Below are 27,527 nucleotides of genomic sequence, written 5' to 3'. Positions count from 1 at the left end.
CCGGGCGGAGCTGATATCTCGTGCTCGCCAACGAAGCTTGTCCCTGCACTACTGGACGCGTAGGAAGGGTGGGAAGCAGAGGCTCGACACCAAGTGTGTTTCGTGACGGTTGCAGAAGGATTGCAAGATTGGCTGGGGATTGTCGTCAGGCGTCGTCAGAGAGGCACCTGTCGCATGTCGCATGTCGCATGTTGGGTTGGGCGGTTGCTCAAGCCGAGATTCATCGTCGAGCTAAGCAGCCCCAATTACATGTGATAGCACTGGATCTGAATGCTTGCTGCCCTTGCCATGGATGCACATGAACAAAGAGGCAGCTCGCAGCGGGCAAAGTATGGTAAGGGGCGTTATGCCCCAAGTCAGACGATCGGACAGGATAGTGTTTCCTGCGACGGGTATTCCGACAAGCGTGCGTGTATGGAACCGGTCGATGCTCTTTATTTTATGTAGAAGGCAACGTACCAACGCTTTGACGCGCGACGCTAGCGGCTAGAGTGGCTTCAGCCAAGATTCGTAGAGCCAGGCCGACAGAGCCAGTGCCATCTCCACCAGGAGGCAGAGGCCGTATCGACCACGTCCATCTGCTGGACACGACCTCCGTCCGAGGCTGTCGACTCTTCTTCTCCCTGCTCCTCCCTCACTCTCTCCCGCTCCTCCTCTTCCCCAATCCTTCTCTTTGACCAAGTCAATGGAGCTTTGATAAACGGTCACCGCTCTCAAACGGCTCCTCTCATACCTTACTCCTACCTCCCAGCCCCTCACGAGTCGTTCGTCGTATAACCCTCGACCTCGACCTGTAGCCTGTCGACTCTCACCATCCGACTACCGCCCTTCGACCTCAGGCCCCCATCAAACCCTTCAACACGACCACACATCGTCGCTGCCGCCTTCCCCTCGACCTTTCAAGCCGCCCCGACCTCTCCTCTTCGTTGAACGCAGAGCTGTGGACGGCCCTTTCACCTCTTCTCGTCAGCCTCATCAGCTTGCAATCTCACTTCGACCTCGACTTGAGTCCTCCTCAGTACAAGGTACGTGAGCATTGCTCAAGCTGTTCATCCTTCAACCCCCTATTCTCTGCCCGGCTCTCCCTTTGATTTGATAGGACACATCGTCGATCAATCTGAAACCGAAACCTGCTGTGGGGTCATGACATTGATGAAAAGAGATAAGGATGAGGTCAAGCTGGAAGGACAAGGAAGGAGCAGAGGAAATCGTCGTCGATGGCACCACCGCATTCCAGCACCTCAGAAGGGAAGAAAGACCCTGCTCGTACTGTTTGACATGTCAATGATGCCCTCCATGCTCGCTCATGGTCAGCAACGAAGCCTGCCTCGAGAACGCAACGCAATAGCAGGAACCGTCATATGAAGTACCTTGGCGGTTCAGCCTTGCAAGTCGCAGCTTCTTCTTGCACCCATATCATGAATACCATGGAACAATACCATTTTATACAATGAAGCACTGGGCATATTACACAACACTTCAACAGTGTTGGGTCGACACAGTTACTTAGCGGGGTCTTCACGTTCCATCGCCGTCAAGGCATGGACACTTCCAGCAGCGATCGCGCTTGCATTCTTGACGACTGTAGGCCTGGTTTGAGGCCGTGTCTCATTCCCATACGGCTCCTTCCCTACCCTTCCGGCATGACTTCGGCCGTCAGCCCGTCGTCACTTGCTATCTCAAGCATCCTCAGTCATGACTGACTTACTTTTGAAACTACATTCACTAATATCAACACATCACAGCTCTTTCAGCAAACGATCTCTCAATCGACTCGCATTTTCAAGTCAATCTCTTGAAGACCAGCTCTCTCTGGTGAGTTCCCTTGTCTTGATCCGTCAACACATTTCCATCCCTTGCAGCGCACGTGCCTTTCCATCATTGACCCGTGAATGACTGACATTCCCCAGACCTATCTGCGAACTCCTCGACGCGCTCTCATTAGAATTGGTGGAGTCGTTGATTCGTTCTCTACGCCTCAAGATCGGGCTAGCACCATCTACGGCATTCCGATTTGCAGTCGACATTTGAGCCTTAATTCGCAAGGGATTCACTTCTCTGCATTTTGCCTCGCTGCCACCCCATTTCCCAAGGTATGTGCAATACTCAGCTTGGACAGTCGCGTCCCCTCTCCACTTCCAGAACTAATTAATCTAAGCTCTCTTGTGGACTCCTTGTACCTGCATCTTTCAAGCCATCCAAGGCAGTAAGATCAGTGATTCTAGGACCATCTACAACAGCCCTCGTCCAACTAATTACAGTCCTTCTATTTCATTACCACCAACACTGTCCATTCTTCGGTGTCTACACTTAAGCAACCAGTGTTCATACACCATTCACTCATTAATAGATACTCATCCGTCAATCCTGGCGAATTGACCAATCTCAACCAACAACTTCACCTCAACATGGCTTCCACGACAGCACAGACTAGCTACGGCCACTGCGATACCTTCTTCGTCGAGGGCTACGAAAACACAGATGGCATCTTTGCTAGAGCAGCTGCTGAGAGGGAGAGAGCACGTGCTATCGGAAAGGTTCAACAAAAGCACATGGCTGCCAACTTGTCTCGTCTGACGAGCAAGGTGTACCTGAACGATGTGCTTGAGCATATGGAGGTCATGGAGGTAAGATCTTCCGACTCGTCATCTACATGATGTATTGCTGACCTCTGATAGGCCGAGACGATGCCGGACATCAACTCCATCGAGATTCAAACCGAGATTCAGTGGTTTATGCGTCCCTACCTCCTAGACTTCCTCCTCGAAGCTCACCACGCTTTCCAACTCCTCCCCGAGACCTTGTTCCTTGCCGTCAACCTTCTCGACAGATACTGCTCGAAGCGTGTCGTCTACAAGCGTCACTATCAGCTGGTCGGCTGTGCCTCGTTACTCATCGCCGCCAAGTACGGTGATCGTAAAGAACGTGTGCCTACCATCAAGGAACTCAAGTCCATGTGCTGCTCTCTCTACGACGACGACATGTTCACACAAATGGAATGGCACGTGCTGCAGACCCTCAACTGGATCGTCGGTCACCCAACTGTTACTGGCTTCCTCGAGATTGCTCTCTCCGAAACAGGTGCCGATGCAGAGGTGCAGAACATGGCTACATACATCTCCGAAATGGCTCTCTACCACAAGGAGTTCATCCCCGTGTTGCCTTCAGTCATGGCCAGGTCTTCGCTAGCTCTTGCCCGTTACGTCCTTGGTCGTCCTCAGGTGCATCACCCAGAGTGGGCCGCTAGATATGACTCCAACGTCGTCATGGACCTTTCCAACCAGCTCTCGCGTCCCTCGCAGGCTCTCTTCCGCAAGTACTCGTCCGCCCATCTCTCAAACGTCGCCACTACTCTGGAGCAGTTCCTGCAGCGCCAAAACCTCATGCAGCAACAACAGCAGCAGCAGGCTGCATCGCAACAAACGTACCCCTCGCCAGCACAGTCGACACTGGACGTGCAGCAAGTCTCTGGCGCTATGATGGCACCTCAGACTCCCCAGAAGGCTGTATACGCTGCAGTTCCCATTGGTGTCCTTACACCTCCTGAGACCCCGGAGAAGGACTACTACGACAACTCAAGCTACAACGTGAACCAAAACCTGATGCACCGCCTCCACGCATGCTCAAACATGACTTCTGTCCCAAGCCAATCGTCATACCAGTACAGCTCATACCCGACATCATACCCATCACAATGAGCTTCAACTCTCGTGCCACACCATGACGCTCCATGTTCTTCCGTTGTAACAACATGTATCAGCCAGTCCCTTCGACCTTTTCATTGCATTGCAAGCGTTTTACATACATTAGTATCCTTTGCTTCTCAGCGTTTCTTTTCTCGTACCGTCCATCATCATCTGGTGGACCGCATCTGCACATTATTACCCCGAACATAGCTTATCACGGCCGCAAACACATGCATAGCCGAGTTGCTTCGCCGAAAACTCCGAGAGAAGAAAAAAAGTTGCTCGACGACGGTGGTTGCTTTTGGGACGAGTCTTGCTTTTCTCGACTCGTGCTTGTTGCTTTTCATTCTTTCTTTTGGCCCACGAGGCTTCCATACCAAATTGCAAACATTTTGGAGGGGAAAGGGATACCACTTTGTTTTGTCTTTTCGTTTTTCTTTTCTCGCTTTTTCTCTCGCTCATTTTCCTCCATACCCGGCCATAAGCCAAGAGGCTTGCATAAACACAAAAAGCAGATGTGTTTTCCAATTACCAAAAAAAAGAACTTTTTTTCCAAAACTTTTTCTTCTTGTGTGACTGTGACCTTGATAGAAACGTGCATCGGATGTGCTTGTACCGTATGCAGGTCGGTTTCCTCTCCTTGCTTCACGTAACCTCGTTTTGCCAATTCTCCACAAGCAATGGTTGACAGAGACACGACAGTGTGCAGCATGCGACGCACTTTTAAATATCGTGGATTATGTCCTACTCCAGAATCGATTTGAAGTGGAGCCGAGCGATGGACTTCTATCGGTTCTGTGTGATAAACCCTCTGTCATGATCTGCTGCGCATCCATCATTGACAGTGCTCTTAACGGCAGAAACGCTATTTTCTCTGCTAGCTGCCTAGCGGATGGAGCATCGATATGGTCCGTCGTGGTCCTGGTTGTTAAGGTGATGATGTTGAGCAGAGGACCCTGACTCAGAATGCTGCGTCCACAATTATGCGACTTCCACCCTCCGATACAGAGTTCAATCACATTCAGCTATTAACTTACACCTTATACAGGCTGTTACAACACCTGATGGATAGTACAAACATATGTTTGTCTATATATCCGAGAACTGCAGCGAATGGACGATTTTATTTAGCTTCACATAGGAAGCGCGCAAGCCTCACACCATTTCTCAGCTCCGGTCGCACTCTATAACTGCTTTGGCATGTTCGTTTGCGAGTTTGATTGTTATGTTCATGTCAATGTCTACCTTGCATAAGAAACGTGTGGATTCAATTGCGTTGATGGATATTCGACGGACATCCAGATCAGTGGTTGGACGAACAGTGCTATGGGAGAACTTCGGACAACCCGTTGTGCCAATCAACGCGTTCATCAGGAAGTGAAATTCTTCCAAGAGCAATAGATCGACGTCGGTAAGCAATATCATGCATGCCAAGGCCTTGTTTGAGGTTGATTGAATTGGTGGTCGACCCGTGGTAAACACGTTACTACAGAACCTCTGCTCTGAGCTATTCACACTGTCTTCGAAAGCTTCCAATCACATACGTCCCACCAAAACCGTCAACTTTCGTTCAGGAGAATGTCAAATCTCGCCTCAGTACCAGAAGCATATTGGCCCAAAGGCTGGTCAAAAGACTTTCTACTCCATGCAACCTCCGCCGACATCATGTCCCTTCCAGAAGAAGAAAAGGACGGCATGTTCGACAGTTTGCGTTCCGCACTCGGCACATCTGGTTTCCAGGAACTCATGTCGGAAGCAAGTCGTAATCACAAAGCGCGAGTTATTCAAGAGGACTCCGTACGCATCGCTGCAGGCGGCGAAAAGATACAGACGGTGGATGAGTTGCGCAGGACAGAGGTGCCGTTGTACATGAAAGCTCTGCAGCAATATCATCCTGGAGATGGCACTTGGGGCTTTGTGGTGTTCAAGACTTGTCGCTATGATGACGGTGAGCGATGGAGTCAGTTCAAATCCAAATGGGATGCTGTGATTAGTTCGATGTTTGACGGAGAGTCGATTGTTGATGGGATAGCTGAGGTCAATCGCCGCTTTACGATCAAATGGATCGAGGATCCTCAGTTGGAAGGCGCGAGTCCACAGCAAGTGGCAGAACGTTACAGCAACTTCTTCGCTCAAACGGAAGCAGCGATGCTACCAGAAATGTACTTGGTCGTGAACGAGGCATCGCTGCAATCATTCTTCGACTCCAAAATTCTTACTCCGATTCCATGGACCTCGGAAACGATCATTCCTTACGCTCTTGCGGTTCCATTGGCTTCCCAAGACGCCGACTCCGATTATGGCTCTCAACCATTCTTCAATGTTGCCGTGGGTAGTCTCGATACGCTGTGGGGGGTGATTGCAAGCAATTTCCAGCCATTGAGAGAGCTTAGTGCGGGCATGCGCGACGACCAGATCTGGCTTGCGGATACCGGACTGCGGTTCCAGATGGGTGGTATACAGAACACTATTGGCCGACGAGGATGAATGTGGAAACACTGCTTCGTCATCGACACACCTTCTCCTACATGCAATCTTCTGGCACAGCAACCTCGTAAAATTTGGCTTGCAAAGCCCTTATTGTGTTCTGGAAGCTTTGGGTTAAGCATCCGCGCGCACAAGCAGGCTATGATCATGTGAGTGCATTCCAGGATATCATCAGCGCCGACTTGAATAACCAGGTTACCGTGGCCAAGGCTCTGTTTCCAGACGTATCTTACAGACGCAACGGATACTCGGATGACCCGTTGCTTATCGCGCAGCATGACAGTGTGATGATTAAGGCTAACCAAGCCGCGCTCAAGGACTTTGCAACAAACATTGGAAAGTGCATCGCATACAGCAAACTCGGAATGCTCAAGTAGAAGTAGCCAGTCATAGGTTCCGAGGGCGGGCAAATGGAAGGGAATGTTGAATCATGTAACGAAAGTCCCTACCATGTCTGCAGCAGATTCCGGAAGCACAGCAAATAGAGTTCAGAGCAAGATTTCGAGGACTATGGCTTTCATCTCCTCTATGCTTCACGTATCTCCTGTTCTTGGGGTTTCACGCCGCTGACATATATGCAAGAACTTCAATTCCAGAAGTCCAGAATAGTCTGAGCAACGAGTTCTGCATCTGTAACAGGAAGTTCGTGTCCGCCGTCCATGACTCTGATGTCTACAGCATCTGATCCCAACGCCGATTGTGCATCTTGCGACATTTCGTCAGCAATGACGACATTGTCGTCTTTAGCTAGCAACAGCAAGACTTTGCCTTCGAGAAGACGTTGGGTGGATGGGATGACAGAATTCTGACAGGAAGCAATTCTTCTCCAGATGTCATGTTGTGCACTGATGGGTGCGTGTTGGATGCTGGAGACAAAGGAGGAGACGAAACCGGCATGGTGGTGCAGTTGCCATGCTACGACGTTTGCTATACTGACAGAAGGCCTGCGTGCAGAGATCTGGGCGGAGGAGTCGGGAGCAAGTGCTGGATGAGACGGCGTTTCCTGTTCTGCTGCTTGGATGGGCGTGGTTTTGTTTTCGTCGTTGGCAGCATTCTGAGAAGCAGATGAAGAGGCATCAATGCCGCCCAGACGTCTCCAAACCAGATACTCGACTAATTTGCGAGGTAAAAATCCACCATAAAGAAATTTGCTCGTCCAGTGGATACGGGTAGATCGCATAAGGCCTGCAGGTGCGATAAGCACCAGAGATTCAACGATATTTGGAAAGTACGAGGTGAATGATGCAGCGATGCCTCCACCTAGCGAGTAGCCGATCAAAGCAAATCGATTGCCATCGCCTGTCCAACTTAGTGGGGACGAGGAGAGGACTAAGAGGATTTGGGTGGTGAAGAGTTGAATGTCTTGCGGTTGAGAGGCGGGATCGGGGGTAGATGAGAACCCACGGCCGAATAGGTCTGGATATTTGTTTGAAGGTTAGCTATTCTGGTCCAGTATTGAGCGAGAGTATGCGATGTTGTGTTCTTGCAAGCGTTGTTGATTTCTTGAGATGATCGACAGGTTGATTGAGGACGACTCTCAAGATGTAGTAACTTCCCAACCACATCGAGAGGTTTCTTGTTGAAGTATTGATTTTGAAACACGGTGTAGCGATCCGGTCTCACATCTCACGATGAACTCCTAATTTTTCCGAATTTGGGGCTGAGATGGAGTGGAGTGGAGAGGGGAAAAGAAAAGCAAAGCAAAGGAAAGGAAAGAACAACACACCAAACAACATCACACGACAACCTTTCTGTGCCAGCTCCTCTGCCAGCCCACCCAGAGCTATACATGGCGTACTAATACCATGTACCAGTAGCACTTTCTTGCCCTCTGCTGGTCCCCACTCATAAACTCTTATGCTGCCAAATGGAGTGGCGACATCTCGTGCTCCCTCGAGAGCATCAGGAGCATAAGGAAGTCTCTTTTGCTGTTCGTCCGTCAAACTCTTTTGTATCAACGATAATGGCGAGTCGATAATCCGGCATGGTTGGTGTATATTGCCTCGATACTGCGAGGTGAGAAAGGCAACAATTCCTACAGAGGCCGCGGCACCGATGGCCAGGAATTTAAGGTCTCTTGCTGTTATGTCCATCAGCAGTGAATATTATTTGAGGTACCAAGATAAACTTACAAAGTGTGAAGACATCAAGGTCGATGTCGTCTCGCTCTGATGGGACATCTGTAGCCGAGATGCCGTAAGACGCCGAGGCTTCGCCGCTGGCAAGGAAGGAGGACAACAGTGCTCGTCAGTAGCGAAATGGAGCAAGGATATGGCCAGTCCCCCTCATGAGTTTTGGTAAATCACGCAATTGAACACAGCCAAAGCCGATGTTGTTATTCGCTGGCTGAGATGGTGGTTGCAATCGATTTCCGATCCCCCTTGTAAGGTGTTCAGGGCGTCATACGTGATCGTCAGTAGAGTGTTTTGGCATAGGGCGCTTGAGCCGACATAGGTGATAACAGCTTTGGATGTTGGCTGTCGACCTATCTCTTATAAGAATCATACTCTTCTCGACATATTCTACCAGGTCACCATCATACCATATCACTTCAAAATCTATCAGCACTCTTAAACATCAATCATGGCCCAAGTCTTTGACGTTACTGCTCTTCGCAAGCACTTTCCCGCTTTGGACAAGAAGCAAGTCTACTTTGACAATGCAGGTGGAAGTCAAGTCATCCAAGAAGTAATTGACTCGGTTTCTGAATATCTTGGTGGTACAAATGTGCAACTAGGTGCTTCATACCCCATTGCTCAGAAATCGACCAACCTTTTCGCAGCCGGAAAGGATGCAGTGGCCAAATATATCAATGTCACTTCTGAAGAAGTCGGCAAGTAACTTCAAAGACATGTGTCAATATGAGGAGAAGCTGACTCGATCAGTACTCGGTCCATCAACAACCCAGCTCTTCCGCAATCTCTCCCTGGCACTATACGAACACCTTACTCCCGGCTCCGAAATCATTCTCTCGAAACTGGACCACGAAGCCAACATAGCATCCTGGCTCCAGATGGCTGCTTGGAGAGATCTGACTGTGAAGTGGTGGGACGCGCCCAACAAGCAGAACCCAAAGCTGGAGGTCTCGGTCCTCAAGACCCTGCTCTCGGACAAGACAAAGCTAGTCTGTTGCACGCATACCAGTAACATCCTCGGTACAATCAGTGACATCAAGAGTATTGCAGAGACAGTGCACAGCGTACCTGGAGCTTTGCTATGCGTTGACGCAGTAGCCTACGCACCACACAGACAAGTAGACATGCGGGCCTTGGACGTTGATTTCTACTGTTTCTCATGGTACAAAGTCTACGGCCCCCACATCGCCATGTTATACGCAAAGCAATCCAGCCAAAAAGCCATGCAAACACTAGGCCACTACTTCAAGGGCTCTGCATCTTTGGAAGACAAACTGGGACTGGCAGCCGCAAACTACGAACTCACTGCCTCCATCCCCAAAGTCTGCGAATACTTGTCTCAGATTCCTTGGGACGCAATTTCTGCTCACGAGGAAAAGCTGCAGGAAATTTTGATCGATTATCTCAATTCGAGAAAGGATGTCAAGATTTGGGGTGAGCCTGTTAAGGACGCTGCTAAGCGTGTTCCCGTGATCAGTTGGACGGTCGATGGACGCAAGAGTAAAGATGTCGTTGATGCTGTAGAGGCAAAGAGTGACTTTGGCTTCCGCTGGGGTGCTTTCTACTCGAACCGTTTGGTGCAGGAGGTTATGGGGTTGGATCCAGTGGATGGTGTTATCAGAGTGAGTCTGGTGCATTACAATACTGGTAAGTTTGTTGGATATGGGGATCAATTGACGCTCGAGCTGACAAAACCACAGAGGACGAGATCAAGCAATTCGTCAAAGTGCTGGATGAGGTACTCTCCAACTAGCTTGCTCAATATGTATAATACGACAGTAAATGTGTATGCAAATTACGCGATATCAAAATGCAAGAATGATCAGATCCAAAATCACCAAGGCTCTCCAAACCAGGTCATTAGAATTTTGTCAAACAACGTATCAATGCTTCGCAATTCCCTCAAAAATGGCCGTTAGGGCGTTCATGCAATCGTGTCTATAGCAACGTATGGCTATAATTTTTCTGTCGGCTGCTCAACTTCTCCAATAACGCCCTTCAAAATTTCGGGAAGGATCTGAGCAGCGTCACCCTCGAAGAACCAATCGTTGTCGTCAAGGCCTCCCGCTGGCTCATCAGCACGAGCGGCGTTGATGACGGCGACTCTTGCACCTTTTTCTCTGGCATCGTCGACATAGGCAGCAGCGGGATAGACGCTGGCACTCGTGCCAATGACCATGATCAAGTCGATTTTTTCAGAGTCGTTGATGAAGCTGTCGACAGCATTGAGTACTTTGCTCGGAAGAGACTCGCCAAACCAGACGACTCCAGGACGCAAAAGCCCTTCCTGACACTTTGGACATAATGGAAGGTCTGCTGTCGTGACAGAGGGGAGGCGAACTTCTGCGTCTGCTATATCCAACTCTTTCCGATCTTGTTTGGTGTGCAAAGCATCTTTTGTGGTTGGGTCTGATTCGTCGAGAGGGATTTTGAGGGCGGGAGCGATAGGATCTGTGAAGTTTTGGCCATGGTATGAACAGTAGAAGGAGGTGCACTTGACGTTGAACAAGCTACCGTGGAGAAGTTGAAGCTTTTCTGCAGGATGTTTCGCTCGTTGCGACAGACCTGGTGTAGGGTGTTAGTCAGAGGATAGTAGACGGACGAATAGTGTGTACCATCAACGTTTTGGCTGAGAGCGAGGAAGGCTGGATGTTTCCTCGCCAACTCAGCCAGGGCGAGGTGAGCTCTATTTGGCTGTGCCTTGAGAGCCATGTGACGGCGATAACTGTAGAATTGCCAGACGAGGCCGGGATCGCGACTGAAAGCCTCGGGAGTGGCTAGCGAGGTGGCATCATGAGTTCTCCATAAGCCTCCAGCACCACGAAAGGTAGGTAGTCCAGAAGAAGCAGACAGGCCTGCACCGATCAAGGCCAGGATGCGTTGTGACGACTGCAGATGAGCAGCGAAGCTTTCAATGTCCGAAGACATTCTTCGTATGCGTCCTGCCGACACGTTGGCGGAATCGGCTTGGCAGAGAGATGTGATATGCGATAGAATGAGGGAGCTGGAGCAGCGGTCGAGTTCAAGGTCAAGGCATGGTATGGACAGGTACGACGATAAGCCTTGGAGCGTCCGTCGGTGACCCGCGCTGGCAGATTCGGTGACGTAGGTAGCGAGAGATCCCCGCAATCTGCCAAATTTAAGGTTACAATTGTCTGTGCTTCGGAGTTGACGGCCAGGGTCGCCGACTAACTTTGGCAATCGTCCGAGTCGCGACACGCTCGACAAACATCTATACCAAGCATGAGGAGCTGTCGCACTTTGCTGAGAGCCGTATCGAGGCCTCAGCCAGCACTTCTGCGATCCAGATCATCATGTCTAGCACAAGTCCCTCGCCGCACCTTGATCTCGGCTGCCGACCTGCAGTTTGGTCAGCCTTTGCATGAGACACACCCGCATCTTATTGCGTCAGGCGACTGTAAACATCCCTAGCCCTTTGATCCTCTTTTTGCATACGTGCTTACACTTTTCAATCCCAGTGACTCCCGGTATCTCTGCTCTCGAATATCACGAGCGTCGCGCAAACCTCGCCAAAGCCCTCCCAAAAAACACCATCGCTGTCCTCGCTTCCTCCGACATCAAATACCGATCCGGTGCCGTCTTCTACGAGTTTCACCAAGAGCCGAACTTCTTCTACCTGACCGGTAATCCCCAATCAACTACCAGGGTGCAAAAATATACATACTGAACAATACTCGTACAGGCTTCAACGAGCCCGAAGCACTTGCTGTCATTGGTGGGTGCGTCGCAAAAATGTTATGCAATCAGGACAATAGCTCACAACGCTGCAGAAAAGGGTGACTCTGATGTTGAATACACGTTCCACCTATTCGTCCGACCCAAGGACCTAAAAGCCGAACAGTGGGATGGTGCGAGAAGTGGTATCCAGGCCGCATTAGACGTCTTCAATGCCGATGAGGTACACACCCTGCTTCTGTATATGATTGTCTAGTGTTGACAGTTCTACAGGCCGGAGACATTAACCGTTGTCACGCCCTTCTCCCAGATATCATCGGCCGCGCAAAAGAAGTCTACACCGATCTGCTCGGCACTACTACCAAGTCGGCATTCAAGAGATATTTTTCGAGCTTGAAGAAGGTACCCTCGGAAGGCTTCGGCAAGCTGCTACAAGAGAACAACGTCAGACCTCTGAGGCCTATCATGAACAACCTTCGTGTCAAGAAAAGCGAGTCCGAGATATTGAACATGAGAAAGGCTGGTCAGGTGTCTGGTCGCGCATTCACTGAGACCATGAAGACATCCATCAGTACCGAGAAGGATCTCTGGACCATGCTCGATACCGGCTTCAAGGTTGGCGGTCTAGATGGCTCGGCTTACGTGCCTGTCGTTGCTGGTGGAAAGGTATGATCATATTACAGTCACAGAGCTGAGAGATACTAACAGGCAACAGAATGGCTTGAGCATCCATTACACTCGCAATGATCAAACTCTCAAGTACGTGCAAAGAGCAAGCATATAATTTCTATACTAACAGATGTCACAGGGAAGGCGAGCTTGTATTAGTCGACGCTGGCGGCGAGTACGGTGGCTACATCACCGACATTACACGCACATGGCCAGTAAATGGCAGATTCACAGACCCGCAAAGAGATCTGTACGAGATGATCCTCAAAGTCCAGCGAAGCGTGGTATCGCTTTGTCACGAGGATGCGAACGTCTCGCTCGACAAGCTCCATCGTATCACCGAGGACGGATTGCGCGATGGACTCAAGAGTCTAGGATTTAACATGGACGGCAATGTAAGTCTTGTGACAGCGATGGCTCAGACGCGATGCTGATAATTTGAAGGCTCTCGAGACATTGTTCCCTCACCATGTTGGACACTTTATCGGGTTGGACGTTCACGACGCTCCCGGGCATCCACGAACTGGAAAACTGACGGCGGGAGAGTGCATCACCATCGAACCGTGAGTGACTGGAGATGTACGAGTCGTGAGATGATTGGAAGCTGACAGTTGACAGAGGAATCTACGTTCCAGAAGACGAGCGATGGCCCAAGCACTTCCAAGGACTAGCGATGCGAATCGAAGACAGCGTGTGCATCACAGAGTCGCATCCTTATGTGTTGACAACAGAGGCAGTAAAGGAGGTTGTTGATATTGAAGCGCTCAGGCGTTAGGGGCTGTTTACCAACAAAATAAAAGAAGTGGAACGCGCTAAGATTTGTACGGCCCTAATTAGTGCAGAATGATGTAGTTGCCGGGGCTGCATACAGATAGGCTTTTGAGTGACAAGTTGTGGATATGTGCAATGCAGCCATGCGCGACGACCGGAATAGCAAGATAGACAGAGCAAAGAGCGAGGCGACTATCAGACTATGATCAGGAATGGAAACGGACACAGTAGAATTGCTTGGAGAGAGTTGATGTGTGTTTGAGAGCAAATCTCGATTGGCGGGGAGTTGTGCATACAGGTTGTCGCTCGAGCGCGTGCAAAGCTCGGGGAAAGAGCATGCACACATCAAAACATCCACATCCATCCAGACTCGTCGCGTTTGCAGTTGCTGTCTGTCCATATTCGCTCCTTTCTCTTCTCCTGTGTTCAATCAACCACGACTCTACTGACCCTCAGCCCCTTCTCTCTTGTCCTTGATCGCGCTGCCACAATGTGCCAGTAAGAGCGCGTTCGAGTCGCGTGCAGAGCCGTCCACCACACAGAGACAGCACCACCAGCACACCACCAACACATGGCCACCTTGTCAGCTGTGTCCAATATGACCAGCAAGCGGCTCCCGCTGGCCAACAACTCCAACGCCGTCAACTCTCCTTTTCGTACCCTCAACCCCGTCTCTGGCAAGCGCTCGCGAGCCCAGGACCCGCGTGACGCTGGCCAGCCTCCTCTAAAGAAACAAGTCCTCGAACTCGACCACGATGAGAACCAACAACCGCGTTCTTTGATCCGCCAGTCCTTGGCCTCACAAGAGAAGGATGCACAACTCTTCCTGAAGAAGCCTGGCAATGCCCCTCCCACTGCCTTTGAAAGGAAATTGGCTGCTGCAAGGAAGCCTGCATCTGCACAGAAGCCTCAACAAAGAACAGCCGACAGTCTCGAGAGCATCCGTCAATGGCAACGGCATTACAGAAAGGCCTTCCCCCAGTTCGTCTTCTACTTCGAGAGTGTACCCGATGACGTTCGAACAAAGGTCTCGAGGCAGATTCAATATCTTGGCGCCGTATGCTCTGTCCATCCTCTCACATGTACACAATGGTATACTGACTATGGCCGATAGAAAGAGGAAAAGTTCTTCTCGCGTTCCGTCACTCATGTCGTCACGACCCGTCCTATCCCGCCAGAGCTTGCCTCGACAAGTTTTGATCATGGTCATGGCACCTCCAAGAATGACTCGCACCATGCCTCCCTCAAGACCATCGATCCTTCTCTTCTCGATCGTCCGCAAGACTCGACCTTGACTGGTGCTCAGAAGAAGACTGCTGACCTGCTCGAGGCTAGCCTGCAGGGGCGTAACCATACTTCGAACGTCCAAAGGTATGCTGCCACTCTTCCCACCCCTCCCTCATCGCTGTCTATACTAACCTATACACCTAAAGTCTTCAGACTGTCGAGCCACGCAAGCTTGGTGTCCAGAGCAACGATGTCTTGTCCAAGGCTAGAGAGCTTGGCATCAAAATTTGGGCTTTGGAGAAGCTTCAACGTATGATGACTACCATGTTCGATACTGACACTGGTGAGCAACCTGATCATAGAAGAAACATTGCTTCAACCTTGCGCAGAGGAGAGAAGCCAGATCTACAAACACTTCTGCGGAATGAGAAGGTCATTGGTCCGGCCGATCGTGATCTGGCTGTCGCTGCTCAGGATTCGGTCCAATTCCGAGGATACTACATTTACGTGCACGACATGGATGAGAGAACTCGTCCGGTCATGGTCCGTGATTACCCTAAGGTCACCCATAAGGAGGAGGGCAAGTGGCCACAGTTCCGTCTGACCCCCATTGGAAGATGTCCGTTCGTCGAAGATCCCTCACACACCAAGAAGCTACGTCTGGCAGAGGAGATGAAGGCCGCCGAGGCCGAGAAGGAGCGCAAGCTGGCCGCTGGCGTTCCTGTCACCCGCAGCCGGGCCGCCACCACATCTCAACCAAAGGAACAGGCCGAGCCCCAGAACAAGGACAAGGACACGACTGAAGTTGCCGACGATCATGTGAAGCCTCTGGACCCACCAAAGGGCATTCCTAACAAGAGACAAACCTCCATGGATACTGGTAGCATGCCAGCGCTGTTTGGCAGTACCCAGGCCAACATGAGGGGAGCACCTCGTTTCATCGGAGGAGAACCTGTCGCGTCCGGAGTTCAGCCCTCAAACATCACATCCGCCATTCGTTCGCAGATCGTCTCATCGACTATATCGTCGACAGCACCTGGAACCCGTAACGTTGGTGCGAGCAAGGAGATCACTGCCCTCAAGCGCAGAGCATTGGAGAGAGGAGCCAGCGCAAACTCCAACGAGCCACTGCAGTCCTCATACCTCACCGACATGCGCGCAGCCATCAACGGAGACCGCCAACAAGCACCAAGAGCGGCCAAGCGCAAGGCACAAGAGACTTTGGGACACATTCGTGAAGAAATCGAAATGGTCGAGGCGGAGAAAGCCAAGTCTCGTCGCACTCAGCAGGTCCGCAAGAAGGTCGTTGTAGAACGTGAGATGAAGGCAGGATACTGTGAGAACTGCAGAGACAAGTTCGAGGACTTTGACGTCCACTGCCAATCTCGCAAGCACCGCAAGTTTGCAATGGACAAGGGAAACTGGTCCCAATTGGATGATTTGCTGAATCAGCTGGAACGTCCTCTGAAGTGAAAAACACCAGAGAAGACTTAAATACACACGACACCGTACTAGGTGTATTCACGACGACGACCACTCGTTGACCGATATCGATCGATATACTTTAACCACACCACTGGATTCGTCAACCACATCACAAACCTGAATGGTCGTTCGAGAGTTCAACACGAGACAAGATTCTATGTTATTTGATTACTGTCTGTTTTATTCGGGGCGTTCTATACCTTCTCATGGGGAGGTACATTCTGTTTTTATATCGCATGGAAGGACCGGGAAGAAGGAAGATTGATGAGGGGAGGAAGGAGATGGAGGAAACAGCGCATTGTTTGCAATTATTGTGTTTTGGCTGAGCAGTGAAAAGAGGACAGAGCAAAGAGCAAAGGAAATCACGTTTGAAGGCTGGAAAGCATCCATGAGTTTTTACAGAGCATGGTAAGCATTCTCATCCTGTCATTCCTTGGTTGTCATCTGTTTCTGTTGGACTTTACATCATACTATCTCTGTTCGAGTGATTTTCCAAGCTCAGGAGCGAGAAGCATGTTTGGGAGTATTAGCTAGTTTTGGCCCCCTTTCTTCTTTCAAACGCTTTCAAGTAATAACAAGAAATCAAGGAAAGAACAGATTCCAAATGTAACACTATTGTCATTGTTGACCTGCTCTCATATGGCGACGAGTCTGTGACTGTGCAATCCAAGAACATGCACGGTTGATTCCTGCACCGAGGTGTGGCTACTGAAGGTCCTTGCGGTCAAGCAATTGTCGTCACTACCTCATGTTCCTCTCGGTAATAAGGTAGTGCCAATCTATCATGCTGCTGAGCTGCACAAGCAACCCCTCAATCAAAGGGATAGTTTTGGAGGATACCGACTGTACGAAGACGTCTTTATGAGGACACACATGCTGCTCATGCTCGCTACTCTGACTGCTTTCGAGGCTGAAAACACAATCTCATAACGATGAGATCGTCCAGTGGTGACGGGACTCTTGAGGAGCCTGACGCTGCTGTCCCGGCTGCTGCTCTCGATGCTCGCGAACGCTTCTAAGATCGATCAGATCTTCTTCTGGATCTGGTGTCGCGAGTACCAGGAGCTTTGAGGATTCTAGGATGCCTGGATGTACTCCCAGGGACTGGCCATTAGGATGAAAAGCAGTGGCAAGAGTTTCTTGGTCTAGAGAACTTGTGGCATGTGTAGAGTAGTCATCGTGGTTCAACCCACAGCTGAAAAACCCTCACCGCCAACATGAATCACGAGCTAGACCCCCATCAAACTTGCTCTACTGGAATCGCGGACACACGAGGAGCTGCAATGGAAAAGAAAAGAGAATGACGCGAGTAGGTGGACGAGCGAAAATGAGATGTTATCTTTTCTCTTCGGCTGAGAAGGTGTAGAGTACTTTTTTTTCAAGGGGAAGCAATGCTTCTTTTATCTTGGGTGTCTCTTTGGACAAGATCCTATTTATTGACACCTTTGTACATTTGAGACTCCAAACTAACTATGCTTCCGCACAAGAGAGAGGCTCGAAAACCTCAATATGCACTCTACCGCTTCCCCTAAGCCCTTCCGTAATCACACGAAAATTGTCCTCGTCGAAACACCACTGTATACCTTTCTCCCCATCATGCAGCACGAAAACATCACTCTCGCTGACCTCTGTCTCCAGATCTGTGTGCCCAAGTCTTGCGAGTTGTGCAGGAGGTTTGGTGCATACATGTCCTTTGATCAAGTCTGCACTTTCCAAAACTTCCAAGTGTTGCGGGAGTGGTGACTTATATTTACAGTGCCATATGAATTGCTTCCAATTGTCTCCATACAATAACTCTTCTGTTTCCAAAGAGGTAAGAAGAATATGAGGCATGTCGATGCTGAGCAGGTAGGTAGAAGTGAAGGGACAGCGTAGAGCAATGTACTCCCGAAATTTTTTTGCGATAGAGCGTTGTGGTGAAAAGTAAATTGCTGAGTGCAAGGAGTTGAAGTCGTTGCCGCGGGGAGAGGTGAGTGAAGAGATATTGAGGGTCCCGTCTTCGAGAAAAAGAGGGTCAGTAGATGACAGGGCTTTGTAGAGTGTAGTGTGATCCCCTTCTACTTCTGGGAGTGATCCGGGGACGATGTAGCGCTCAAGATAGCCCTCTTATCCCAAGTCAATTTCTTCGTTGTCGACTCGATCTTGCAAACGCAGCAATGTTGCGTAATTGATTCTGAGTGTATCCTCGATCCAGTATTCCAAGCTTTGCATCCCAAACACACCCTTTAACTTCTCATCCAGTATCGCATCCGAGACTTCCTCCCTGATGCCTAGTTTCGCCATCTTCTCAGCATCTGAGAGTCTGCTGAAGGTCCAACAGTTGACGTGTATGATATGACCATGGATAAAGGAGAAGAAATCGTAGTTGGTTGCTTCTGAGGATGAACAGGAGGGATCTTTGTATCTGGAGTACATCTGGAAGATGTGGCGGGCGATTCTGGGGGCGAAGCTGATGGAGACCAGGCCGAAGATACTGTTAGCTGTAGTTTGTAGGGCGAGGTCGAATAGAGATTGGCCGGATGGGTGGAAGCCGGTAGAGTCGGAAGGTGATGTCGGGTCAGGTTGAAGTTTGGGTCCATGGTTGTGGCGAAGGTTGATCTTGATTTGAAGGAGAGACTCGAAAGATGTTCGGAATTTCGAGGATCCAAATGTTGAGTACTGTGCGAAAAGAGCTGTGATGACTCTTAAGCTGCTTTGAGCCACCGACCCACGTGGCGAGAAACCTTGAATGTATCTGTACAGTACTGCGTGTTTGCCAAACCTGAACTCCCTTTCCAAAACTATATAGGGCGTCATATCTGCTACAACATGGGAAAATCGTTTCTATATTGCGGATGTGACCAAAGTGAGTCAGTCTTTTTTTGAATACTAACACAGTCCTCGAGTCCGTTCTGCTTTAGAATGGCAGAACTCACATACTTTGATGTTTGGGAGGTCAGATGATTCAAGCCATCATAGGAGCAGTTGATATTGATTGAGACTGATGTGTTATGGTACAAGCAAGCAAATCGTCTCCTGTTCGTCATCTCTCATGACTGCTCCGGTGAGTTCTTGTTCTGCATCGTTGAACCGCCGCTCACTTCTTAACCACTCGGAATGCGACTTTAAGCTTGTCATTTGGATCCTCGTCATCGTATTCAGGATGCCATCCATCTCTGCCATGAGTACGGGCCAGGGTATCAATGGTCTCTTGTACCGAGGATGCTTCTTTACTGCTGCCCAGTCCTCTCAAAATCACTCGAGCAGAGGAAATCCTGATACCTCTCGCCAGATGACCCGCAGCGGCTATTGCCAGGCGGCGGTGGCAAAAAGCACAGTAGCAGTTCTCCAGCGAAACCTCAAGCAGTTGCAGATTCATCAAACGACACAGCGATTTTTCGAGGACATACCATCTGGTGAAGAGCTTGGCCTCAAAGTTGTCGTGATTGCTGTTTGTTTGAAGAGCAGAAGGTAGACTCTGACCGTCCCGGAGGTCAAAGGTGATACTCAAAGACCTCAGATGCCGCTGAGCCATCCCAGATGTATTTTTAGCACGAATAGTGATTGCGTGATGAAACCAGGGCCACACGCCGTAGGAGAGGATGAATTTGTTTTCTCCGAAGTAGATGGGTGCTGCTTCATTGAATACTTGTCGACACAATTGAAAGATTTGAGTCTGAGGTCTCTCGAAGTGTGATCGACAATTGAAACGGTCATCTTCGTCGTGCTTTGGTCTTGGGTACACTTCGCCAACAATAAGACAATATCGGTAGATCGTGTTGCGGATCTCGGGCGGAAGCCGAATGAAACTCACAGGTGATGAGTTGTCGATGGATACGATCGGGGCAGGAAGAGCGATCATGAGATCCTGATTGTGGAGAATGTCTTTGACGACTGTGCCAGTCATGTGCGGTGCGTTGGTGGATATAAGGACAGAGTTGACGGCGCTCTTGATGCGTTCAAGTTGCGCGGGAGTAAACTCTTGATGGTCAGACATCGCGTTTGTTTGGCACATGCACTGAGCGATGTCAGACAGGATAGTGGTGATGTATGGGAGAGTCTTACACTTCAAAGCAACAAGGATGCTGGTTGTGCGTGAGAGCCGGAGATTGACTTGAGGAGTGGCTTGAAGCGGACTAAGGAAGTAAGATGGTGAAATTCATACACCATTCAGTGAAGCTGCGAGACAATCGACGTTCAGCAGTGCTTAATCAGTCAAAGGTACTTGGTGTTGTTAGACAAGATGTCGTAGGAATTTGCATGATAGACTAACCTTCGTATGAATTCTGTAGCTAGATGACTTTTGAGGTGTTGATGTGTGGTGGAAAGCACTAGGCAAGTTATAGAGAGCGAGTCAGGTAGAAGCCGATGGGGTCTTGACACCAAACAGATCAGATCAAGGAAGTGAGTGCCTTGAGATTTGCGAAGAGGAGCAGTGAAGGCGGAGAATGAGAAGTGGTCAGCAGCGTTCAAGAATAGAAGTCGAAACTACAACGACAAGGTCTGCGGCTGGCCCACATCCATCGCCCGCCATTACGACACTTGGGTCGATGAGACAGCCAGTGAGAGATGACATCCGGGTCAAGGAAAGCCCAGGACGGCTGCTCCTGTCTCGACCATCCCACTCGGACAACTCCATGTGCTCGGAATATTTCACAATCGTAACCACAGACTGTGCGATGGATATGGGAAGCAGAGCGGAAGCAAGACGGAAGCAAAACCGCAAACCCCGCGCTCCCACCTACCTCGTCTTCATGGTCAGCCATGTCTTTTGTTGGCTTAAGCAGGCGTTTGGCGCTGGCGTCCATACTAGGCTCCTCCACAGCTCATAACGACCATCGTGTGCAGTGTCTTTCTCTCAAGTTGTGCTTCCGCAGAGCAGATCGATCATGTGTTTCAATGCTCTCGTTGCTTACGAGGATAATGTGCCAACCATTCTCTGTCAGCTCAGCAACGTCAGACCTGCTATAGTCCGAATCACCTATCGGGTCGAGACCAACGCCTGGCCCATCTCATCAGCTCCGTCAAATACGCTTTTCGAGGCACGCGACCTCGATAGAGCAAGAGCTCGGAAGCGCTTCCCCTTTGCTGCTACTCAGCGGCGAACTTGAAGATTGAAGTTTTGCCTGAGAAAGCCACGAACTCCAACGCAGTTCTACTCATCCAAGCGACCAATCACAAAGAGATGATATCTATTTGCTGCACACTAGCCAAAAGACTAGCTGCAACTGGAAGATGTGTATTCGTAGTCGACTTCGAAGATTGACATGGTCGAGCAGATATCAATTTCTGATTGTCAAGATCGTGCCGGGGGAGTATGTTGTTTGCGCGAGTATACTTCTGAACTGAGTAGTACGACAGCAATCGAAGCAACCATATGCCCAACGTGCTGAGCAAGAGCACGATCAGTATCCCAGACAATTCGGTAGACCTAGAGAATTTTCGAGCAAACGACACCGGACTGCATGTAAGGAAGCCGGCAGGGCAAAGACCAAAGACCAGAGGCACTGCAAGCTAAATCCGAAGCCAAGAAGGAATTTGGAACACTAAAGACTGTCCCATGAATGGCTGCACAGAGCCATGAAAGCTACAGAGGTCCCAGTAGCAATGGCCTCCACAGCGGCGGCATCAGCGACCTCCTCAGCCTCCTTTCTCCGCCTGTCTTCCTGCAAGTTCTAGACACCTGGGAGCCCGGCATGCGTGGCAGTGGATTCCAGTGTTTGGAACCGTGCGATCATCTGTGAGCTCTCTGCCAGTCGAATTCATAACTTGATGGCATTGTGATTTGAGAAAATGGAAAAAGATTGATCGAGACTGGCAACAAGGCAGACAGACACCTTGTGAGACCGCTTTCTCTGTGGAAGTCATCTCCTTTCAGAAATCACTGTGCATCTCCAGCTGGATTTGGCGCTTGGACACTGCATATCGGGGATATAGGACAAAAAGGGCTTGCTATGATCACCAAGAGTTTCTGTCTTGGTGGCTTCTTTTTGATTGCATCTCTAATCCGGGAAGGCAGTCGTGTGGTGGATAGCTTGAATTAACGTGCTGTTGTGAGGCCTGGGGTTTGCAGGCTTGATCACCATGGCGAGGGAGGATCGGCCACTGTTTGTAATTAGTATAGAGATTTCGACAGGAAATGGGTAGAGGACTTCCCTTCCGACAGCGGACACGCCTTAATGCGAAGAACATGCTTGCTTGACTACAAGCTGATATATCATCACAAGCCAGACTCTACTCTTACATCGAGATCAAGACCAAGCACAAGTAAACAACAAGCAAAAGACAATAGGTAGTGAAATGGAATCTAATGATTTCAATTGACTGTTGGGCGCCCATCCCCAAATTTCACCCGCGCCACTCTCCCACGCGCAACGACCCTAGAGGAAGCTTTCGAAGATCCGTCCTGGTACCGTGCAAAGGAGAGGATAAAAGACTTGGGGGGTTAAGAAACAAGAAAATCGACTTGAGAGGATAAAAGAAAAAAGAAAAGAACCATCTCTCCTTGGCCCGCCCCATGATTGAGTTCTGCTGGAAAGAGACAACACCCGGGTTTGACTGTTCACATTTGCCATGATAACGTGATCCGCCATTTTCAACGAAATGGTAGGAAATTTGTATGTTTGACTGCGATTTACTCGGATGCCTTGGTCTCCTCGGTGGCAGCGGGTGCCTCAGCGGACTCCTTGGCCTCGGGGGCAGCGTCACCCGAAGGCTCGGTCTCGGACGAAGTCCAGAGGGTCTAGTCAAAACAATTAGTTTCGTTACTGAGAAAGATGAATTTGAAGAAATGCTTACGAGGTTGTCACGGAGGAGCTGCATGATGAGGGTAGAGTCCTTGTAGCTCTCCTCGCTGAGGGTGTCGAGCTCGGCAATGGCGTCGTCGAAGGCGGCCTTGGCGAGGTGGCAAGCCTTGTCGGGCGAGTTCAGGATCTCGTAGTAGAAGACAGAGAAGTTCAGAGCGAGTCCGAGACGGATGGGGTGGGTAGGAGCGAGGTCAGTCTGGGCAACCTCGGTGGCGTTCTGGTAAGCCTCGAGCGACTTGTCGGCAGAGGTCTTGCGCTTGTCACCAAGAGCGAACTCGGCGAGGTAACGGTGGTAGTCACCTTTCCTGTAAGGCGCATTAGTATTTCGACTTGACCAGAGAGTAGCGCGGAGATACGAACATCTTGTGGTAGAAGACCTTGGACTCGCCGCTCTGGGCAGAGGGGATAAGGTGCTTGTCAAGAACGGCGAGGATGTCCTCGCAGATCTGGGCGAGCTCGGCCTCAATCTTCTGGCGGTACTCCTTGATGAGAGTGACCTGCTGCTCGTTGCCCTTGGACTCCTCCTTTTGCTCGATGGAGGTGACGATTCTCCAGGATGCACGGCGAGCACCGATGACGTTCTTGTAGGCGACGGAAAGGAGGTTTCTCTCCTCAACAGAGAGCTCCTGGTCGGCAGAAGCAACGTTCTTCATGTTCTCGACCATCTCTGTACTGGAATCAGCTTTGCGCATGCTGTAGATGATAGATCGTGGACTTACCCTCGTAGCGCTCGGCCTGCTCAGCGAGCTTGGCCAGGTAGACAGAATCCTCGTAACCCATCTTTGATGATTTGTGATATGAAGTCTGGTGGGACATGCTGTTAGCGTTTCTGATTGGGATCGAAGTCATTGTTGTAGTGTGTGGTAGGATGTGAACCGAGAAGAGTTGTGAGGAGAGTGTGGAGCAAGCGAGCCAGGGCGGTGTGAAAGTAGATGGACTCAAAAGTCGCTGGCATGTGACAGTTTGCTGCGGGCAAACACGGTGAAAGATCGTGGGAGATGGGAAAGCGCGAGCAAGTCGTGCAAATCGGTTGTGATGACAGTCGCGACGCTGGCGAAAGCTCTGAAGGTCCGGAGGCAGGCGGGTGTTGTCGTGAGCGCATCAACCAGAACAGCTTCTGGGTCGCGCCTTCTTCGCTTGAAGCATCTTCTTTCGTCGCGATCTCGTGGGGTGACAGCTTTTGAAAGAGCTACCATTGCGCCGTGTCGTTGGTTCTCGGTGTGTTTGCCCAGCCACGCGTCCATCAAGCTCTCTGACAGCAGGGGGGTATTCGTGTTCGCACGTAATCTGGCTCGACTTGTGTGTGCAGGGTACGAACGATGGAGGTTCTTACCTTTTGGGGAGCGAAAAGGTGTAGAAACGGCGAGGTTTTTTGGCGGAAAGAGGTGAAGTTGGTGCTGTTTGTGGAGGGAACAAGTCGAGGGGGGCACTTGTGATGGGCGAAGTTGGGGATGAGCGGTTGTCAACCTCCCGACATGATGTAGCCAATCACCGCTCGACAACTAGAACTTTCCACCTCTGTCAAGGCGCCATCCCGCACAGAACCAGACACGTCTTTGTTCTCCGTCGGGCTTCAATTGACGCGGACTATCCTGATTTAGAACTTCTGCTCTGCTTGATTGCTGTCCTATAGACGTCTGCCAGCTTGATAGTCTCATAACACGCGTGAACACGACCTCAATCGCACGGCAAATCATCGAAACACGTCGATAAGGATCGACATGCAAAGCGCGCATTTTGTTTACATACGACTCGTCTTCTGCCGACTGACGCCAGACCCCTGCTTTCAGGAGCCACTGCTCTAGAAGCAGATGATTCATGCCAAGGACATCTTGTTCTAGTCACTCAATATTGATTCCAATCTTGCGGTGCGGTGTGATGATGGTCACGAGATGGGGTATGTTCCGTAGCTAGCCGTTGAGATCCACTTCTAGACCTGTCATGCGTCGTGCATTCTGCCAGGAGAGCTCAGCGTTTAACCAAGTGTATAGCCACGGATGCACTCGAAAGAATAGCAAACACTTGTTTGACTCTGTACTCGATACAATATTGTCCTGCCTGTCTGACACCTTTCCCCTGAATCTTTTCCTTGCCGGCGCGAATGCGCAAGCTGATAGCTAAAGTACGCCGTGAACCAGTTACCCAAGATATATACATGCTCGAATAGAAATACCCATCGTCAATCATTATCTCAATCTGAATCGAAAGCGAAGTCCATCAACTAATTAACCTCCATACCTTCTTCCTCTTCTTCGTCAGCAAGCTCTTCCATGAGCCCGCTCTCGGAGTTCATTCTTCTCTTTCTGCCTTCAGGCCAGTTGCTGAGAGTGCTGAGTCTTGCGCCTCCAAGTGCTCCCACAGCTTCAAGCTCGTCTCCACCGACTACTCGTCCTTCAGCATCCACTTCTTCGCAAAGCTCAAGCATGGCAGCGCGCGACAGTCGTCGGAACCCTTCGGTACGCACCACACGTCCCCAATGTGTCATACAGAAGCTGGCTGCACGACGCTTGAGCCAAGTTTCTTGAGCGACACTCGCACAGTCAAAGATGAGAGCAGCGTGCTGGATGTCGAGCTCACGAACCAATCTTGCGACACACAGATGATGTAGGCGTGGCATGTCATAGATATTGCTCATGACAAGCATGCCTGCTACATCCTCGAGACTGGGTGATGGGGATGCAGAGTTCACGATGGACGAAGGTGCAATGGAGTCCGTGTAGAGGTAGTAAAGGAAGGCGCGCACCGCAGCATACGGCTCTGGAATGTGCATCTTCTTTGTATGGAACTCGGACATCTGAGCACTGTAAAGGCGAGCGAAGTGAGGCCAGCGCGCCGAAAGGATGAAGCGATGAACATGGATGGGTCGAGAGGCGTTCGCAGGTTTCTCGTGAGATCTCACACTGTCCCCATCATAATCCTGGTCGTAGTCATCGTCCGGGTTGGCCGTAATCATGAAATCAGTGCCAGAGCCCTGCTCGGGAGGAACATCGAATGTACGAGCAAGATCGGCGCCAATAGCGGAGAGGTGCGAAGAAATTCGGTTGTCAGAAGTCGGTGTCTGTTGGACAGATCGGGATTCCAGAGTGAGCTTGTTTCCGAGGAGGCCGAGCTTTCGTAGGTCAAGGTGAAGAACATCACTTAGATACTCTTCAGCGTCCGGCGCGTTTCTGGGGAGTGAGTTGGGACATCCAAGCAGCCAGGCGTGTGTGCCGTCCGAATCAAGACAGCAATAATGCCAACGGTAGTTTGGGTTGAAAATGTCCTTTCCATCAGCCAGCTTTTGCCAACGCAAAGAGTCCAGATCGAACGCCGAGAGGCTGGTCTCGGATGCAGACATGAGTGTCGCTGGGGTGACAAAGTCGAGCAAGCATGCAGACGAGAAGACATGGAAATGGTATCCTACATTTTGTACAGGGAGGTTGGGGTTTGAGATGAAACGAAGAGAAGAGATGGAGCCTGGCGCAATGGGTGGATTACGTTGGACCATGAAGCCTGGATTTACCTGGACACTGCTTGAGTTTGCAGCATAGGCACCAGTCGGACCTGCCTGAGGAGTAGCGGAAGTTGGAGAAAACATGGAGGACCTAGACATGTCGTCGGCAGGGTTTGCGCCTTCGAAAGCAGGGATGCCTTTGAGGTCGAGCCACCAGATGTCGCTCGTACGCTCCATGTCTTCGGTCATACCTCCCGACACCCAGAGTCTGTCACGCCAGATCCATGTTGAATGGTCGTATCTGGGGACAAACTTCCAAGGTCGTGACCATGTCCAGGTCTTGAGATCGAGATAGCAAATGTCATCTAGTACTGCATTGTCATGGCCAGTCATACCACCGCTGACGAAGAGCTTGTCTTGATGGATGACGGCAGAGTGCCTGGCTCTTCCGCGGGGAGGAATGCCTTGAACCTCAGGCGAGGTCCAATGGGCTGTCTTGAGATCAAAGATTATGACGTCGGCAAGGTGGGAGCGGTGTTCGTTCTCTCCACCAAATACAAGGAGCTTCTCGTTCTGCCAGAGACATGCAGTATGACCTATTCGAACGTTAGCACATGCAAGGGGCGTTGGTGGAGGTAACAAGCTTACCCATGCGTACGCCAGGAATGTCACCGTAGTTGTCGACCAGACTCCATTGCTTGGCCTGCAGATCCAGTCTGAGAACATGGTTGTAGACTTCGTCCGTGTACTGGTCGAAGCCGCCGAAAGCGTAGATCTGGTCGTTGCCAACATAGGTGACGGAAGCATTCACGAGACAGGCAGGCCTTTGGCCCACTGTGGTCATGATAGTAGGCATGTAGGTATCGTGGGTGCGACGTCGCGACGAGTAGGTGCGGCTTGATCTGGGAGAGGTGGACATGACATAGGTATTGGTGGAGCCGGTAGACAGACGCGACGAAGGCGGCAGAGATGCAGCCGAGAGGTTTGAAAGCGATGAAGCCATATCGTCGCCGACCAACTCGTTCTCGTTACTCGCGGTTGACTACTGTGACAATGTCGCGAGGGCTTGTTCTGTGACCGGCACAAAGAGTTATGTCTCGAGAGCAGAGCTATGCACAGCACAGTGACTGTCCGATGGAAAGCAGACGGGCCA

At 50.5% G+C, this 27,527-nt stretch overlaps 11 protein-coding genes across 11 annotated transcripts; 5 read left to right on the top strand and 6 right to left on the bottom strand.

Annotated features, from left to right (window-relative positions):
* Window positions 1–2,408: 2,408 nt before the first annotated feature.
* M436DRAFT_71914 (uncharacterized protein) lies at window positions 2,409–3,698 on the top strand (the record flags this gene model as incomplete). Its single annotated transcript, XM_013573274.1, has 2 exons — window positions 2,409–2,627; window positions 2,679–3,698. The coding sequence occupies 2 exons, from the start codon at window positions 2,409–2,411 to the stop codon at window positions 3,696–3,698; spliced, it is 1,239 nt and encodes a 412-aa protein (XP_013428728.1).
* Window positions 3,699–5,351: 1,653 nt separating this feature from the next.
* Window positions 5,352–6,173, top strand: M436DRAFT_80917 (uncharacterized protein; the record flags this gene model as incomplete). Its single annotated transcript, XM_013573356.1, has 1 exon — window positions 5,352–6,173. One exon carries the CDS (start codon window positions 5,352–5,354, stop codon window positions 6,171–6,173), a length of 822 nt encoding a protein of 273 aa, XP_013428810.1.
* Window positions 6,174–6,765: 592 nt separating this feature from the next.
* Window positions 6,766–8,125, bottom strand: M436DRAFT_16680 (alpha/beta-hydrolase; the record flags this gene model as incomplete). The annotated part of the gene is made up of 3 exons (XM_013572903.1): window positions 6,766–7,131; window positions 7,276–7,589; window positions 7,900–8,125. Coding segments are annotated over 3 exons (906 nt in total), but the record flags the coding sequence as incomplete, so codon positions are not given.
* A 631-nt stretch (window positions 8,126–8,756) lies between these two features.
* On the top strand, window positions 8,757–10,061 carry M436DRAFT_71912 (PLP-dependent transferase; the record flags this gene model as incomplete). The annotated part of the gene is made up of 3 exons (XM_013573273.1): window positions 8,757–9,006; window positions 9,059–9,955; window positions 10,009–10,061. 3 exons carry the CDS (start codon window positions 8,757–8,759, stop codon window positions 10,059–10,061), a joined length of 1,200 nt encoding a protein of 399 aa, XP_013428727.1.
* Window positions 10,062–10,262: 201 nt separating this feature from the next.
* M436DRAFT_44511 (NAD-dependent deacetylase sirtuin-5) lies at window positions 10,263–11,236 on the bottom strand (the record flags this gene model as incomplete). Its single annotated transcript, XM_013573156.1, has 2 exons — window positions 10,263–10,873; window positions 10,924–11,236. 2 exons carry the CDS (start codon window positions 11,234–11,236, stop codon window positions 10,263–10,265), a joined length of 924 nt encoding a protein of 307 aa, XP_013428610.1.
* Window positions 11,237–11,551: 315 nt separating this feature from the next.
* M436DRAFT_71910 (xaa-pro dipeptidase app) lies at window positions 11,552–13,448 on the top strand (the record flags this gene model as incomplete). Its single annotated transcript, XM_013573272.1, has 9 exons — window positions 11,552–11,726; window positions 11,788–11,952; window positions 12,012–12,044; window positions 12,100–12,227; window positions 12,278–12,670; window positions 12,720–12,763; window positions 12,813–13,068; window positions 13,118–13,236; window positions 13,292–13,448. The coding sequence occupies 9 exons, from the start codon at window positions 11,552–11,554 to the stop codon at window positions 13,446–13,448; spliced, it is 1,470 nt and encodes a 489-aa protein (XP_013428726.1).
* A 594-nt stretch (window positions 13,449–14,042) lies between these two features.
* Window positions 14,043–16,144, top strand: M436DRAFT_43568 (uncharacterized protein; the record flags this gene model as incomplete). The annotated part of the gene is made up of 4 exons (XM_013572969.1): window positions 14,043–14,501; window positions 14,559–14,649; window positions 14,728–14,815; window positions 14,917–16,144. The coding sequence occupies 4 exons, from the start codon at window positions 14,043–14,045 to the stop codon at window positions 16,142–16,144; spliced, it is 1,866 nt and encodes a 621-aa protein (XP_013428423.1).
* A 2,118-nt stretch (window positions 16,145–18,262) lies between these two features.
* Window positions 18,263–18,952, bottom strand: M436DRAFT_80911 (uncharacterized protein; the record flags this gene model as incomplete). Its single annotated transcript, XM_013573355.1, has 1 exon — window positions 18,263–18,952. The coding sequence occupies one exon, from the start codon at window positions 18,950–18,952 to the stop codon at window positions 18,263–18,265; it is 690 nt and encodes a 229-aa protein (XP_013428809.1).
* Window positions 18,953–19,232: 280 nt separating this feature from the next.
* M436DRAFT_44182 (uncharacterized protein) lies at window positions 19,233–20,132 on the bottom strand (the record flags this gene model as incomplete). The annotated part of the gene is made up of 1 exon (XM_013573092.1): window positions 19,233–20,132. One exon carries the CDS (start codon window positions 20,130–20,132, stop codon window positions 19,233–19,235), a length of 900 nt encoding a protein of 299 aa, XP_013428546.1.
* A 2,637-nt stretch (window positions 20,133–22,769) lies between these two features.
* On the bottom strand, window positions 22,770–23,721 carry M436DRAFT_43648 (putative 14-3-3 family protein ArtA; the record flags this gene model as incomplete). Its single annotated transcript, XM_013572981.1, has 4 exons — window positions 22,770–22,877; window positions 22,934–23,246; window positions 23,302–23,608; window positions 23,661–23,721. 4 exons carry the CDS (start codon window positions 23,719–23,721, stop codon window positions 22,770–22,772), a joined length of 789 nt encoding a protein of 262 aa, XP_013428435.1.
* Window positions 23,722–25,303: 1,582 nt separating this feature from the next.
* On the bottom strand, window positions 25,304–27,332 carry M436DRAFT_9604 (uncharacterized protein; the record flags this gene model as incomplete). Its single annotated transcript, XM_013572887.1, has 2 exons — window positions 25,304–26,970; window positions 27,023–27,332. Coding segments are annotated over 2 exons (1,977 nt in total), but the record flags the coding sequence as incomplete, so codon positions are not given.
* Window positions 27,333–27,527: the final 195 nt, after the last annotated feature.

Source organism: Aureobasidium namibiae (genome assembly GCF_000721765.1).
Source record: "Aureobasidium namibiae CBS 147.97 unplaced genomic scaffold scaffold_6, whole genome shotgun sequence".
Taxonomy (NCBI): domain Eukaryota; kingdom Fungi; phylum Ascomycota; class Dothideomycetes; order Dothideales; family Saccotheciaceae; genus Aureobasidium; species Aureobasidium namibiae.
The sequence above is the reverse complement of the archived record's forward strand: the minus strand, read 5'-3'. Positions and strand labels throughout refer to the sequence as shown.